This window comes from Acomys minous (assembly GCF_964271855.1).
Source record: "Acomys minous genome assembly, chromosome: 20".
Classification (NCBI taxonomy): domain Eukaryota; kingdom Metazoa; phylum Chordata; class Mammalia; order Rodentia; family Muridae; genus Acomys; species Acomys minous.
In genome coordinates, this window is record NC_140502.1 from 13,075,390 (window position 1) to 13,091,784 (window position 16,395).

A 16,395-nucleotide genomic window follows, 5' to 3' on the forward strand; every position below is an offset into this window, starting at 1 on the left:
GAGGAAAGATGAGAAACTCCAGTGGGATATAAGGAAAATAAATCAGATAATTTTATTTATAAAAGTAAAATAAACAAATCCAACAGTTGCATATCTTTAATGTTTTTCTCCTCAAGTAATGCAGGGAAATTATTAGAAAATACAGAATGTGTATCTGCCTCCTATCTTGGACAGGACAGTATTGTGTGACTTTGGATGCTATCCACTCTTCTTACAATCTTCCATCAATAAAATGGGAAAGAGACTCCTCCTCCACATATAGTTATTGTCTTTGTGGAGCCCGTGCCATCACAGTACCGAGTCCAGGGCGAGGGACTGTGTATTTAACTCATACACACACACACACACAGACACACTCACAGACACAGACACAGACACACACACACACGCACACACACACACACACACACACACACACACACAGGGGGTCCTTCGTGATAAGAGAGCAGCAACCACAGCTGCAGCCGCGGCGGCGGTTTATTATTCTCCTTTCCAGACTTCCAAAGAGCCTTCTTATAGTCAGCAAAACAGGAATCCTCCTCCCAGGTGAAATCCCTCAAGAGGTGATTGCACATAGGAGGAAAAGTCTCGAGGAGGGGAGGGGTGCATTCTCAGAGCAGTAAACAAGACTAGTTAACCAAGAGAAACACAGACATGGAAGCTGCTAGAAACAGGACATGAAACAGCAAGACAGGCAGGCAGCCCAGTCAGGCCTGGTTCCTACAGTCTTAGTATTCTTCTCAAGCACAGTGGCTCGAAGAACTTTTTACATCACATCTATAACCACGAAGAAATGCAAGTCTATCAAGTTGTTCATTAACTATTTTTTGTCATATGTCTATAAAATTAACTAAGCTATGTGGTAGAAAGATGGCTCAGTGTCTAAGAGCACTGACTGATCTTCTAGAGGATCTGGGTTTATTTCTCAGCACCACATGGTGACACACAGCCACCTCTCATGCCAGTTCCTGCACCTCTGAGGTCCTTTCTGGCCTCTATGAGTCCCTGGCATGCATCTGTTACATGGACATACATGCAGACAAATACCAAAACACATAACATTAACTAGCTAATTAACTAATGGTAACTAATATAAATTTAATATGCAAACGTTACTTAGATGTGTAATTCAGAAACTTAAATACTAGTAGATATATTTGAGGAAATTGTATCTTATATTACACATAGAATCTCTATCACTAAACACCTACTGATCTGTAAAAAATAGAAAGAATATATTATGATCCATAACTATGTATAGGAGATGGAGAGGTGGATATTTAGATAAGGTCACTTGCTACTTTTGTAGAAGACAACAATTTGATTTACAGAAGCCACACAATGTATCCCAGTCACCTGTAACTCAGGGTTCATGGAATCCATGCCTTCTCTTGCCCTCTGAGGAAATTGCCTGTATATTGTATGCATACATATTGTGGTCAGTTATATAAACTTATGAATAGAAAATTAATTTAAAAAAAGAAATCTATTCACACATGTTGACATTGTTCTCCAGACCCATCCCCTCACTGATGAGCTATTGCAAGTTATAATTGCTCAGTGAGCGGAAACATGTCTCTTCAGGGTTTGTAGCAACTCTTGGGCTCTACAACTCCAATGTATGTACATATATTTATGGATTTAATGACAGTGTTAAGTATATTTAGTGGTTTATCAAAGAGAAAAATGAGAGGAACTTATTGATAGGGGTCATACAATAGGAAAGGCAAAACAGCTTAAAACTAATGGAGTGCAGCCTCCTGTTAGCACAGTCGCTATGAGTGTGCATCTGAGAGGCAGAGCCCCGAGGGCTATGTGTTCTGAGGACCTCAAGCTTTTGTGGAGTTTCATTTTGCTTGTGGCCCTCATGATCACCACTTCCCTCATATTCTTAGAGTTTTATGAAAACTCCATTGGGGTTTCAAGCCCCTTTTTGGGCAGTGTCATCGGCACATACAATATTAGTGATTGATCTTTTCCAAGCCTTGCAGCTGGAGCAGACTAATGATTCAACCACCAGACTTAGAAATAATTTAGAGATGTAGCTGTAAAGTTAAAGGACTGGCATTCTCTTTCCTTAAAATAAATGGAGAACATGCAGGTTTTTATCTTGCTGAGTTTGTGTGGCCTGGCTTAATGTAAGCCATTATCATTCCATCAATATTTCTACACATGCTATGATTATGTCTTTTAATGTAGTAGAATTATAGTACAATTTATATATGAAAAGTGTTTAAAGTTGGATTTCTCTGTTTATGCATATGTAGGAAGGCTCCATTTCATTGCTACAATAAATAAAGCAGCAATGACAATCGATATTCAAATATTTCTATGGTATGATATGGAGTTCACTGGGCACAGGGCCAGCATTTGAACCCTTCAGGCTAATCGTAGTTGCAATTTTTAAGTCCTCAGCAACCCCCAAAACTGACCTCCTTAATAGCTGTATTTAGTTGTCCACATATTTTTTTTGTGGTTAGCATTATCATGATGCCAAACAAGGAAGACAGAACAATATCAAATAAAGTTATTATCAAATAAGCATGATGATAAAAATTCTCCCTAAAATATTAGCAAATAATCTTCAAAATCATGTCAGAACAATTGTTCTTTTGCAATGATATCTGTATGAGGTAACAGATATTACTTTTAATTTCTATGGGACTGGTGAAGTCCTAGATGTTATGACAGTACTATAGTCTTCTCAAGAACAAGTTCATGGCCAGACATGGTTTCAGCTTTCCTTACAGGTAGAATGTTGGCTACCAAACCTGGCTGTGGTAGCCATATGCATCCAAGCTGCCCTGCCTGGATGAATGCCACAAGACGTTTAGTATCATTGACAGAGGTGCTGCTCCGTTCGCTTATCATTTGGGCAAAGAGAAGATTCTCACAGCTGCAAGTTGACAGAAAAGAGACTCAAGTAATATCTCATGTTTTGTCATTTGCTTGTTCAACAACTTGAAAAACTTGTATGGTCATCTTTCTAAGTTTCAAAGACAAAGTGTCACCTACCTATTTAAGTCACTGTTTTCGCATTTTGAGGATAGAGTGTGAATTATCCAGTGGATACCAGGCAAAATATATCACTTAAATAATTAAAAATGATTAAGAGGGGTTATTCCTTCTACAAAACAAACTGAGTCTGGGCATAACAGAGTAATGATTCATAAGAACAAAAGGCCCAAAAGAGGGAAAACAAAGAGAAATGAAGGGAGTGATGGTCACCAGCCACCAGTTGAGTTTAGGCAACAGAGCAATGCAGCCTCTTAAGAAGGAGGATAGAGTATAAAAACCCAGAAAGAGAGACACGAGGGACAGGATGTTCTGGGTGGCTCTGGACTCAGGGGAAGTTCTGCTGGAATTATGAGTGCTGCGGATGTGTTGAACCACCTGTTTGTGTCTAAACAGCAGGGCAATCATGGAGCCACTGGACCACGCAATGAGCCCAGAGAGGAAGACTTCAGGACACACCACCAATGCTGCATAGAGGAACTCAACAATCTGATCACTCCCTACAATAGAGCAGTACTCAAAACCTCGCTTTGTTGTTACATTTTTTGTATTTCTTTTGCTAGATGTATAGACAAAGAAAATGAAATTTATCAACAAGTACATGACCCAGATAATAAATGTGTAGCATCTAATGTACTTCTCAGCTTTGACTTTCTGATCTGTCCAATACAATTTCCTAGGATTGATTTTCATCACCTGGAAGACACTCAAGAGACATGTGGTTCCAATGGACACACTCCGGGCAATTCGCTGAATGTACAATATGAACTTGCATATAAAATCATTGAAGAACTGCTTCCATCCCCAAACCGCCATTGTGTGGGGAACTCCTGTGGAGAGAATGGTCAAGGCATTGGCTGCCATTATATGCATGAGGATCCAATCTGTAGGCTTCAGTTTGCATTCTCTGTAGTAAAGACCTTGATAGTAGAAGATAAGAGAGAAATTTCCAACAATTCCAGTGGTTGTTTGTGATAAGAAAACAATGTTGATTGCCAGATTCCAGAAGTCCATTTTGGGATTCAGCACTATTTCCTTTAGAGTCTGTCCACACAGTTTCTCTGGTTTAATGAATAATTGCCAATGATTGCAGCTTGGGGTGAAAGAAGTATCCACCAATCCATGGAGCTACTGAGATACTGAAAGAGAGGATCCTTTATACTTCCAAGTACAAAGCCAGGAGAAACGCATAAAAACACCTCTTCCAGAACCTCTTTGTAAGAGTGGCTACTTTCCATGTTATTCCTGTGTAATGGGTCAATATTTACTATGTTAATAATGATTGTAGAAGACATAAAAAGTTTTACACGATATGAATCATTCAAGATGATTTGATGTTGGCCAGTGAGAATAATAAGTAAATGATCATAAAAAAAAATAGTAAAATCAAACACGATGCAAGACATTCTGAATTCATTTGGTATTTGTTCAGATTGCTGAAGAACAAGAACAGTTTAATAATTTCAACAGACTATTTAATTTTTAAATTTGTTTTTAATATAATTCACTTTACATCCTGATCACAGGCCCCTCCATAGTCATCTTCCAGGTACTTCTTCTCATGCACTTCCTCTTATCTGCCTTCCAATTGCCATTAGAAAAGGGGAGCCCAGCACACACACAACACACACACACACACACACACACACACACACACACACACACACACACACACACAGAGCTCTGTATGAAAGGACTGAGTTCATCCTCATGGTCTGAGGTCAGACAAGGCAGTCTGGATAAGGTAAAGTGATTGACAGCAGGCAATAGAGTCCATAGACAGGAGTAACTCTACTTACTAGGGGACCTACATGAAGATCAAACTGAGCATCCATTACATGTGTATTGAGGGCCAAGATCTAGTGGATGCGTTTTCTTTTACTTGTGCTTCCATCTCTCCATAAGGCAGAAGCAGCTGTGAAGAAGATAAAACATGTTTGGAGATACTCTGAGACCATAGAGGCTATCAGATACTAGCTGTCTTTTCTCTACATGTTGGCACTGCAGAGACAATGGATACTGAACAAAATAGAAAGTATTCTATTAAGTGAATTAATTCAGGTCCAAAGAGATCACTAGCCTATATTCTGTCTTAAAGTAATTTCTTTGCTTATAGTTATAACAGATGTTTGTTTATGTGGGATAAACATGTGTTGGGCCTAAGAAAGGTTGATGCGGCTCATTAGATGGTTACAAAGAGCTTGCCTGAGAGGGTATGAGAAAACAAAGAAAATGTAATATGAGAGTAGAAGAATAAGTAATGTGCTTAAAACAGATAAGGTTAATAGGAGCAAAAGTGAAAAGAAAAAGAGATAGATCAGCAAAAACACTAAATATGGAGAGGTTTTAAAGAAACTAGCTACTTTTATGTTAGCTAAAACAAAAGAAAATAAAGAATGACCAAAAAGTGAAAGAAAAAAGGAATAGAAATAACAATCTTGTACATTTTTGTAAATTGACCAAGAGCCTTATAACTCCTCATTATCTGAATGTGACTGCAAACTTTGTAGAATACTGGTCACATCTGCTGAGGAAGAAAAAATACAAACCTACATGCTAAGAACAAACCAGTGCTAAGGATAACAACAGTAATTTTTTTTGTCAAAGATAGAAGAATTTATAATCCAGTGTTCGCTTAGGTGCATAAACCGGGATATCAAATACATGTGCCCATATATAATTCATGATTAATTAATCAAAATACACATCATAAAATTCTATAAACTTGTAGACTCCTGACAAGTCTTACACTATTGTTTTATTCTACTGTGTTCCATGTGATGTTTCACTTGGAAAATTTCCGTGAGATGTATGGTTATGAAGTCACCAAGAAAACAAGAAAGTGATTTTGATTTAAGGTTTTCCTAGAATGGAAGTTTTGGTGGCAGCTGAGGTCTGTACATAAAATTCATGGAATTACATTTTAGAGCATTATCCCAACAGACATCATCCTGTATTTGTGCAAAATGACACTGACTGTGCTCAAATACCATGAAATAGTCTAAAGTAGTGATGGTACAAAAGAGGACTGCCCATTAGTACACATAAGTTGGAGAACACTCTTAGGACAGCAAATCTTATTCCTACAAGGAAACATAGGGTGAGACCCGCCCCCCCATAGAAGCCGGCAGAAGCAACTGTGAATTAGTACTAGAGACCAAAACAAAGAATCCAAGAAAGGGCACCATTGTTACATGCTGATACACCACGCAAGGACAGTCAACAAGCCAGTCAAGAACTAGAAGAAAATTGTCTATAAGGCTTGGTATTTGTTAACATGAGTAGGATGGTGAGCTGGCTGAAATCCTCTTAATTAATGTGAGATACCCTTGAATGTTCGGGGCCCTTCCAGACTGGTTTGTTCACTGCGGACAGTGTGATCTGCAGAGGATATAAGGAGTCAGTGAAGAAACTGAGTCAGACCTGATGGTCAGTGGCTCTTGCACCTCTGAGTGAGTAGCAGTCAGATCACTTCTGTGTGTATGACTGACTGTCATTCAGACTGCTTCTGAAACATTGAATGACTTCCATCATGGTGCTTCTTTATTTATACAGGGTTCACAGAACAAAAGGAGACCAAGGCTTATCCAAAAGGTGCAGATTATGCGTTTGGGTTTTTTTTCACTATATATCTAGGGTTACAAGCTCACACAAATAGAATATACAACCTGAAAGGACTTTACTTTCATCAGTCCTATTACTCCGATTTAAAGATTCTAAAGAATGTGTCCTCCTAATATAACAGCCTGCTTGTTTACAGTTTGAAAGCACTCCAGACAAACAGAAAATATCTGAGCCAGTCTTCTTAGGAATAGCAAATGCTAACACCAAACATCTTTTACTGAATGTTTCATCATCTGAGCTGTAAAATCAGAAACATTTACTTTGGTCAATCAAATTTGGCTTACATTGAGAGTATTACTAACCAAGGAGAGGTAAGTCGGGACATATTTGGTCTTAACTCTCATAGCCCAATACTTACAACGTAACCATACCTTTCCAAATTCAGATGGAAGAGGCTTCAAATCCTTCATTGTATCAATGACCATTAAATACAGATTCAGTGACTAATGGCTCTAAAACCAGAAGATAAGTGAGATGTCAAATAAAAATACATTTCAAGCCAGAAACAGATAATATGCATGATCTACCCAGGACTGTCAGCTTCTTATAATTCCATTTAAATGTCCACTATGGGAATGAAATCATGATGAGTTCACTCCTCTCTCCTGTTTTTCTTCCTCCTCCTCCTCCTATGACAGCTACTACTACTGCTTTGATGATACACTAAATCTCAGTTAAGGTAAAGTGAATCAGCACAATGATTCATTACAATAGTTCATCAGCACCATTACAAATGGTCTACAATGTCCTGTTGGCGCCTCAGTCAGCCACAATTAGCAAATTATATCACAGCAAGAACCATCAGGAGCTGGAACAAAGTTAGGAAAACTCCTGCCATTTCCACTCACCTCTTAGTTATGTAGCTACTCCTGTGTCTTCTCTCTCAGTGCTATGAATCTTTTTCTACACCAACTTCCCACTACCAAACTTGAATATATACTAAGTCCTATCTTCTCTAATGACTCTGCCACTCAGACGGATAGGAAAGCACTCACCTGGATTCTTGCTTCTGCAGGATTGTGACTTCATTCAGCACATCACAGACTCATTAATAAGCAGAGCTGTGAGAGAGCCAGCTCAAGACCTGAGGGCGAGGTCTGTGTCACTGTGACCTCACCTCCCTGCAGAACTGCAATTTTCTTTTCATCTGTAGTGGTGATGACAATGCTGGCATTGGGAGACAGAATTATTCATGAAACTTTCTCCAATTGTCAATTAACAAAAACTTTTAAGAGTTCCTGGTGGGTACCTCCAAAGATGCAGTGTATCTGGGAAAGCATTATGTTTTTAAGGTGCCTCAAATTTGAATGGGGCACTGGAAGTTGTTAGTAACATTGGAGTAACATGCATAAGAAATTTAACTCTTTATATCCCATTGTATATAGACTTCACTTACTTTTTTATACACAGATCAACTTAGTTCTTTTAAAAATATTTATAACAACTGTTATAGTTAGTATTCTTTGTATATTTTATATAAGCATATGAGTTTTATTCTAGTGCACCCCTCAGTTTACAATTACAAATTTTTATATCTTTCCACCACTATCTTATTTTTATTTGTTCCTGTAGAGTAATTTTAACCCAGCACAATGGGCTACTCCAATTATGCCCAGATACCTTGTAGGTCAGTGTGACCTAGGTGAAAAGCAGACACATCTTTAGCACACACCTTTAATAGGAAGCAGTGGAGATAAATTTAATTTGTAGAAGGAATTACCCATATTTAAATGTGATATCTAATTGAGAGGCAGACAAAGTGATGAGCCAGACAGAGAAAGATGTGACAGAATAGGCAATGCCTAACTTTCAGGAAAATAAAAAGGAAACACAGGCTACTGTTGGAAATCAATTTGGCAGTTTCTTTAAAAATTGGAAATAGATCTAACCTCATGATACAGCTATATAACTCATAAGCATATGCACAAAATATGGTCCATCATACTACAATGATATCTGTTCAAGTATGTGCTTAGGAGCTTGTTTTGTGGATTCCTGAAACTGGAAACACCCTAGATATCCCTGAACTGAAGAACGAATACGGAAAATGTGGTTCATGTATGCAGTGCTTTATCAATCAGCTATCACAAACAATGGCATCGTGAAATTAACAGGCAATATATAGTAAGTTGCTTAGGTAGGGTTGTATGTGGGTTCTTGGGAGCAATTTGTTCTCTCACTTGCAACATGAAGGTATAGGATCATGTCGCTTTGTAACTGTTGATTTGAAGAAACATAGGATGCAATCACATTGTAATTTTTATATTGCTTGAAACCTTTGCCATGATAAATAAGCTGAAGGAACAATAAAGTTGCTGAGCTTAGTGTCATCCTCTGTGTCTTCTGTGTGTGTGTGTGTGTGTGTGTGTGTGTGTGTGTGTGTGTGTGTGTGTGTATGTGTGTGTGTACTCATGTCACATTCATTGTTGATGCCATATCTGTTTCTCAGGTAGCAGAACACTTTTGGAGCTGGATTTGATAAATTAGGGAGGGAAGATGTTAGGAGACATACAGGTAGACTTAGGAGAGAGCAATTAGGCATAGATAGATGATCATATTTCATTATACACATGTATGAAGTTTCCAAAGAATAAAAAGTATCAGAAGGAAATATCTATGGATAATGATATAATAATTCTATATAGTAGGTTTAAAGATGTGGTTTATTTTTTTATTTAATTCTTGAGTCTGTTTTTGGATATGTAGGCATTGGGTCTTGACGTTCCTGTGTGACCTAGATCAAGATTAGGAGTCAGAAAATAAAGCAGATACAGAAGATGATCCGAGTGTCTTACAAAAGCTATATTTTATGAAAAACTATTTTATTAAGATTCATAGCATCTTATTTGAATTTTCCAGAAAGGAGAAATGAAGAAATAATAATGGTAATAGTTATAATTATCATCATCATCATCTATCATAAAATGAGGCAAAGTCAGTGAGAAGCTAAAGCAAACAATCCTGCACAAATGAACACAAGATATTTCAAAAAAACATCAAATGTCAAGCACACAGCAGCTTGGAGTTTAACTTTAGCTTTTTGGTGTGCAAAAAAAATGATGTTTCTCATAATCAGAAATGGCAGCACCCCTTAAGGCCTGCTCCAGCCAACATCTGGCTCTTCCATTGTATATTTCTGGCTTTAGTGCAGAAGCTGTGTCCCCTCTATATACAATTGACCCTCAGTGGAAGCCTTTGTCAATTGGGTTCTCAAATCTGTGCACATGTGAAAGTGGGCATGTGTGCAAAGTCAGCACTGTTACTGAAATCTTCCAAAGTATTAATGGATAATGTGGCCTGTAATAAATTAGCTGCACTTAAGAATCACAAATATGTACATATATTGTATTATATATATTTTAACTTTGATATATTGAATATTCATGTTTTCATTGAAGTGGACATTCTATGAGGATGGATATCTCAGAATTTCCAGACTGGCACTCCAATCCTGTTGGATTCCTGGTGTGGTGCATGTCAGGTGACCTGAAGAAGTACTGCACATTGATGGACCTTTTGATTTTGAAAGCATCACAGCAGCAACAGAACAGAATGTCAATAGAACAGTATATATGTATTTTAAGTATATATACATATGAAATCATCAAAGAATAATTTACACCAATTAAAAGAAAAGCGTTTTTTCTTAATTCTGTTATTCTTTTTTGATTTTATAATTAAATATATTTTTGTATTCCCATTTTTCCATGGAAGCTTCCAAAATATAATTTTATTTGAGTAAAACTGTGGCATCTTTCATCATAGCACATCATGTCTTTAAAACATGACCTACACGGGATGCATCTTTGTCATGAGCACGTTTGACTTTTACAGTTGTTGTATTTTATAATAATCTTTCTTGTCTTATAGATTTAATTAAGAAAGCTATCATATTCTAATAAAATCTTTCTTTAGATAAATCAACACTTTTCTTCTATTCTTAGCATAGTTCTCTTTTTTCAATTATTTTATTTTATTTTTAATAGGGATGGGATAACCATTGAGATGTTACAAGAATAAATTAATAAAAATTTAAAAAATAAAATTTTTCTTAATTCTTAAGCAAAAGTCTCTCTAGTCACAAAGTCTTCCATACATGTGTACCTTCTAATTTCCTGTCTATATTTTCTTACATCATTTTAAGGCCTCCATGTTTAGGGCCCTTTCTCAATATGGAATTAATTTTTGTGCAAACTTGTAGATACAAATCTAATGTCGTTTTCCTCACTGTGGAAATTCAATTTTCACAACACCAATTGCTGACAAAGCTTTTTTTGGTCTTTCATAAGTTTTTGGCACATTTTTCAAATACTAAATGGCTCAAGGTATATGTACTTATGTCTGGGTCTTCAATTTTGTCCTTTTTGTTTACATCTATGTATTTATGGTAACGCCAAAAATTTCGTCATTATGCCTTCATAGTATTTCTTATGATTGGAATGGTAATCGCTCCAGCATTGATACTGATTGCTCTGGCTAACTAGGGTCTTTTTCGAAGCCATATAAATTTTAGAATTATTTTTGTTTATTTCTGTAGGGAATGAGATGTAGTTTTTCATTGGGATTATATATATTAAATGTGTAAAATAGGTAGAAAAATGGGTTACAGCTTCTATCCATCTAGACAGTCATGTGCTTTGCCAAGAAGAGGAGAAGGAAGCATAGCCTGGTATCCATTTAATCTCACTATAACAACAAATGAATTACACAAAATAATGAATCTTGTCCCATATTGATACTTCCCAGTATAAGCTCAGACATTACATCACACAACATTATATTCTACATCTAAATATCTGGAAGAGCTCTAGGCATATTGACAGTTAGAATCGGAATTGAATTCTCAAGTCTCGGAGGCAATTGAAGACCAGGTAGCTTAGTTTTAAAATGAAACTTAAGCTCTTCTGGGTTAAGATGGTTTTAGCTTTAGATAAATGTGATAAGTAGATACTGAAACTATGTGATGGAGATTGATTTACGTTCAGAAATTTTTATGCACCAAGATAGGAAAGATGTGTTCTTCAGGGCTGTCGAATACGCATAGCCCAAACACTAAGAAGTAATATATAATTCCTGATTGTGTCACGGCTTTTCTTGCCATAGGTAATCTATTGTATATATGTGTAATAATATAAATGTATACGTACACATATAAAAGAATTTCTGGGAAATTATAAACAAAAGACAGCATGGAGACGGAGAAATAACTCTTTGGTTTTAAGCTTTTGGCTTTCTACTCTTGGGATGTCATGTGACCTAGCTGGCCTTTTCCATCTGGGACATGAGCTGAATAGTAAATTAGTTGGGTGCTTTGTCTGCATTTCTGAGTGAGTAGGATTTTACTCCAGCATCCTAGCTCCTGAGTCTTAATTGGTAAAATGAAGTGATTGGGATTCTCTTTCTTTAAAACAACCGGGGAACATGTACTCTTTTTCTTCCTGAGTTTCTGTGACCTGGCTTAATGTTATGCATTATCAGTCCATCAATTTTTCTACACACATTATGATTCTATCTTTCACCGTAGTCGAGTTATAGTACACATTATATATGAAAAGTATTTAATGTTGGATTTATCGGTTTATGTATATGTAGGAAGACACCATTTCATTGCTACAATAAATAAAACAGCAAGGATAATCCATATTCAAATATTTCTATGGTAGGAGATGGAGTTCACTGGGTATAGGCCCATGATTCGAATACTTCAATCTAATCATACTTCCAATTTTTAGCTTTTCAACAAACTTTAAACTGACCCCCAAAATAACTGTATTAATTTCTCCAAATACTTTTTGCTGACATTAGCATTATCATGATGCCAAACAGATAAGAACAGAACAGTGACAAATGAAGTTGTTATCAAATAAGCATGTAGATAAAAAAAATTCTCACTACAATATCAGCAAACAAGCTTCAAAATCATGTTGGTACAATCATTCTTTGGATTGATATCTGTATGAGGTAACAGATATTACTCTTATGGTGATATTACTCTTGTGATGATACAACAGCCTCTGCAGAATAAGTTCATGGCCACACATGGTTTCAGTTTTCCTTACAGGTAGAATGTTGGTCCCCTAAAACTGGCTATAGTAGCCATATGTATCCAAGCTGCCCTGCCTGAATGAACCCCACAAGAAGTTTAGTATTATTGACTGAATTCTTGCTGACCCCTTAGCATATCAGGTGGGAATTGAGAAGACTCTCACAGCAGCAATTTCATAGAAATGAAACTCAAATGATATGGAAGCTTTTGTATGTTCCTAATTCAACAAGTTTAGAAACTTGTATGGTCTTCTTTCTAATCTTTCAAACAAAAAGTGTCAACCCCCTACTGAAGTCACTGTATTGACTTTTGAGGAAAGAGTGTGAATCAACCAGTGGACAGAGAGCAAAACATATCACTTAAATAATTAAAGTATGATTAAGAGGGTTTATTCCTCATCCGGAACAAACTGAGTCTGGGCATAACAGAGTAATGATTCATAAGAACAAAAGGTCCAAAAGAAGGAAAACAAAGAGAAATGAAGGGAATGATGTTCACCAGCCACCAGTTGTGTTTAGACAAAAAAGCAAGGCAGCCTCTTAAGAAGGAGGATAGAGTATAAAAACCCAGAAAGAGAGACATGAGTTCTGGGTGGCTCTGGACTCAGGGGAAGTCCTGCTGGATTTATGGGTACTGCGGATGTGTTGAGCCACCTGGTTGTGTCTGAACAGAAGGACAATCATGGAGCCACTGGACCACACAATGAGCCCAGAAATGAAGACTGCAGGACACACCACCAATGCTGCATAGAGGGCATCACTTATTTAATCACTCCCTACAATGGAGCAGTATTCAAAATTTCGCTTTCCTGTCCCATTGTTTGTGTTTCTTTTGCTAAATGTGTACACAAAGAAAATGAAATTTATCAACAAGTACAAAACCAGATAATAAATATGCAACATCCAATGTTCTTCTCAGCTTTTCCTTTGTGATCTGACCAACATGACTTCCTAGGATTGATGGTGACAGCCTGAAAGACACTCAAGAGACATGTGGTTCCAATGGACACACTCCAGGCACTTTGTTGAATGTACACTATGAAATTGCATCCAAATATTGTCAAGAAATGCTTAAATCCCCAAACTGCCATTGTGTGGGGAACTCCTGCAGAGAGAATGATCAAGGCATTGGCTGCCATTAGATGCATGAGAATCAAATCTGTGGGCTTCAGTTTGCATTCTCTTTAGTAAAGACCTAGATAGCAGAAGATAAGAGAGAAATTTCCAACAATTCAAGTGGTTGTTTGTGATAAGAAAACAATGTTGATTGCCAGATTCCAGAAGTCCATTTTGTGATTCAGCACAATTTCCTTTAGAGTCTGTCCACACAGTTTCTCTGGTTTAATGAATAAGTGCAAATGATTGCAGCTTGGGGTGAAAGAAGAATCTACCAATCCATGGAGCTACTGAGAGACTAAAACAGAGGCTCCTTTATACTCCTGAGTACAAAGCCAGAAGAGACGCATAAAAACACCTCTTCCAGAACTTCTTTGTAACAATGGCTACTTTCCATGTTTTTACTGTGAGATGGCTCAATACTTATTCTTTAAATAATGATGGAAAGAGATAAAAAGTTTTACACGATATGAATCATTCAAGATGATTTGATGTAGGCCAGTGAGAATAAAAAGTAAATGATCATTAAACAAATAATAGTAAAAACAGACATGAAGCAAGACATTCTGAATTCATTGATATTTGCTAGGAATGCCATAGAAGAAGAACAGATTAATAATCTCAACAGACTATTTAATTTTGAAATTTGTTTTTAATTTAATTCACTTTACATTCTCATCACAGGCCCCTCCATAGTCATCTTCCAGTTCCTCCCTCTCATACACTTCCCCCATCTGCCTTCCCATTGCCATCAGAAAAGGGGAGCCCTGTGCCCGCACACACACACACACACACACACACACACACACACACACACACACACACACACACACCTCAATATGAAAGGACTGAGTTCGTCCTCATGGCCTGAGGTCAGACGAGGCTGCCTGGGTAAGGTAAAGTGATGGAAATCAGGCAACCGAGTCCATAGACAGAAGTCACTCTACTTACTAGGGGGCCGACATGAAGATCAAACTGATCATCCATCACATGCATGTTGAGGGCCTAGATCTAGTAGATGCATGTTCTTTGGTTGGTGCTTCCATCTCTCCATAAGGCAGAAGCAGCTGTGAAGAAGTTAAAACACATTTTGAGATATTCTGACACCTTAGTGACTATCAGATACTAGCTATTTTTTCTCTATGTGTTGGCACTGCAGAGGGAATGGATTCTGAACAAAATAGAAAGTATTTTATTAAGTGAGTCAATCCAGGTCCAAAGAGATCATTAGCCTATATTCTGTCATAATGTAGTTTCTTTGCTTATGGCTATAACAGATATTTGTTCATGGGGGAGAACCATATCTTGAGCCAAGGAAATTGTGATGCAGCTCATTAGATGGTGACAAAGAGCTTGCATGAAAGGAGGTGTGAAAATATAGAAAATGTAATATGAGAGTAGAAGAATAAATAATGTGCTTAAAACAGATAAGGTTAATAGGAGCAAAAATGGAAAGAAAAAAAGTAAGATCAATCAAAGCACTAAATATAAAGAGGTTTTAAAGAAACTAGCTACTTTTAAGTTAACTAAAACAAAGGAAAATTAAAAAACGAACAAAAACTGAAAGAAAAATAAATAAAAATAATAGTCTTGTACATTTTTGTTAATTGACCAAGCACTTATAACTTTTCATTATCTGAATGTGACTGAAAACTTTGTAGAAAACTGGTCACATCTGCTTAGGAAGAAAAAATACAAACATACATGCTAAGAACAAACCAGTGCTAAGGATAACAACAGTAATATTTTTGTCAAAAAAGGAAGAATTTATAATTTAGTATTGTCTTGGGTGCATAAACCAGGATATCAAATACATGTGCCCATATATAATTCATGATCAATTAATCAAAATACACATCATAAAATTCTATAAACTTGTAGACACCTGAAAAGTCTTACACTACTGTTTTATTCTACTGTGTCCCATGTGATGTTTCACTTGGAAAATTTCCATGAGATATATGGTTGAAGTCACAAAGAAAACAAGAAAGTTATTTTGGTTTAAGGTTTTCCTTGAATGGCAGTTTTGGTGGCAGCTGAGGTCTGCACATAAAATTCGTGGAATCACATTTGAGAACTTTATCCCAACATACATCATCCAATATTTGTGCACAATGATACTGACTGAGCTCTGATACCATGAATTAGTCTAAAGTAGTGATGGTACCAAAGAGGACAATGTGTTGGGCTGCCCGTCAGCACACCTAAGTTGGGTAACACTCTTAGGGCAGCAAACTCTATTCTAAAGGAAAGGTAGGTGCTTCTTTATTTATACAGCGTTCACAGAACAAAAGGAGACAATGATTATGCCAAAGGTACAGATTATGTGTTTCGTTTTTTTTTCCCATTATATGTGTAGGTTGACAAGTTCAGTCACAAATAGAAAACAAACCTGAAAAGATTTTACTTTTATCAGTTGTATAACTCCAATTTAAAGAATCTAAGAATGTGCCCTCCAAATATAACCTATTTGCTATATAACAGCCTGATTTTAGAGTGGCAGTGTTTACAGTTTGAAAACACTCCAGACAAAAAGAAAACATATGAGCAAGTCTTCATAGGAATAGCAAATACTAATACCAAACATATTTTGCA

At 36.8% G+C, this 16,395-nt stretch overlaps 1 protein-coding gene across 1 annotated transcript; it reads right to left on the reverse strand.

Moving 5' to 3' along the window:
- Positions 1-3,108: 3,108 nt before the first annotated feature.
- On the reverse strand, positions 3,109-4,029 carry LOC311591061 (vomeronasal type-1 receptor 4-like; the record flags this gene model as incomplete). The annotated part of the gene is made up of 1 exon (XM_084770429.1): positions 3,109-4,029. The coding sequence occupies one exon, from the start codon at positions 4,027-4,029 to the stop codon at positions 3,109-3,111; it is 921 nt and encodes a 306-aa protein (XP_084626555.1).
- Positions 4,030-16,395: the final 12,366 nt, after the last annotated feature.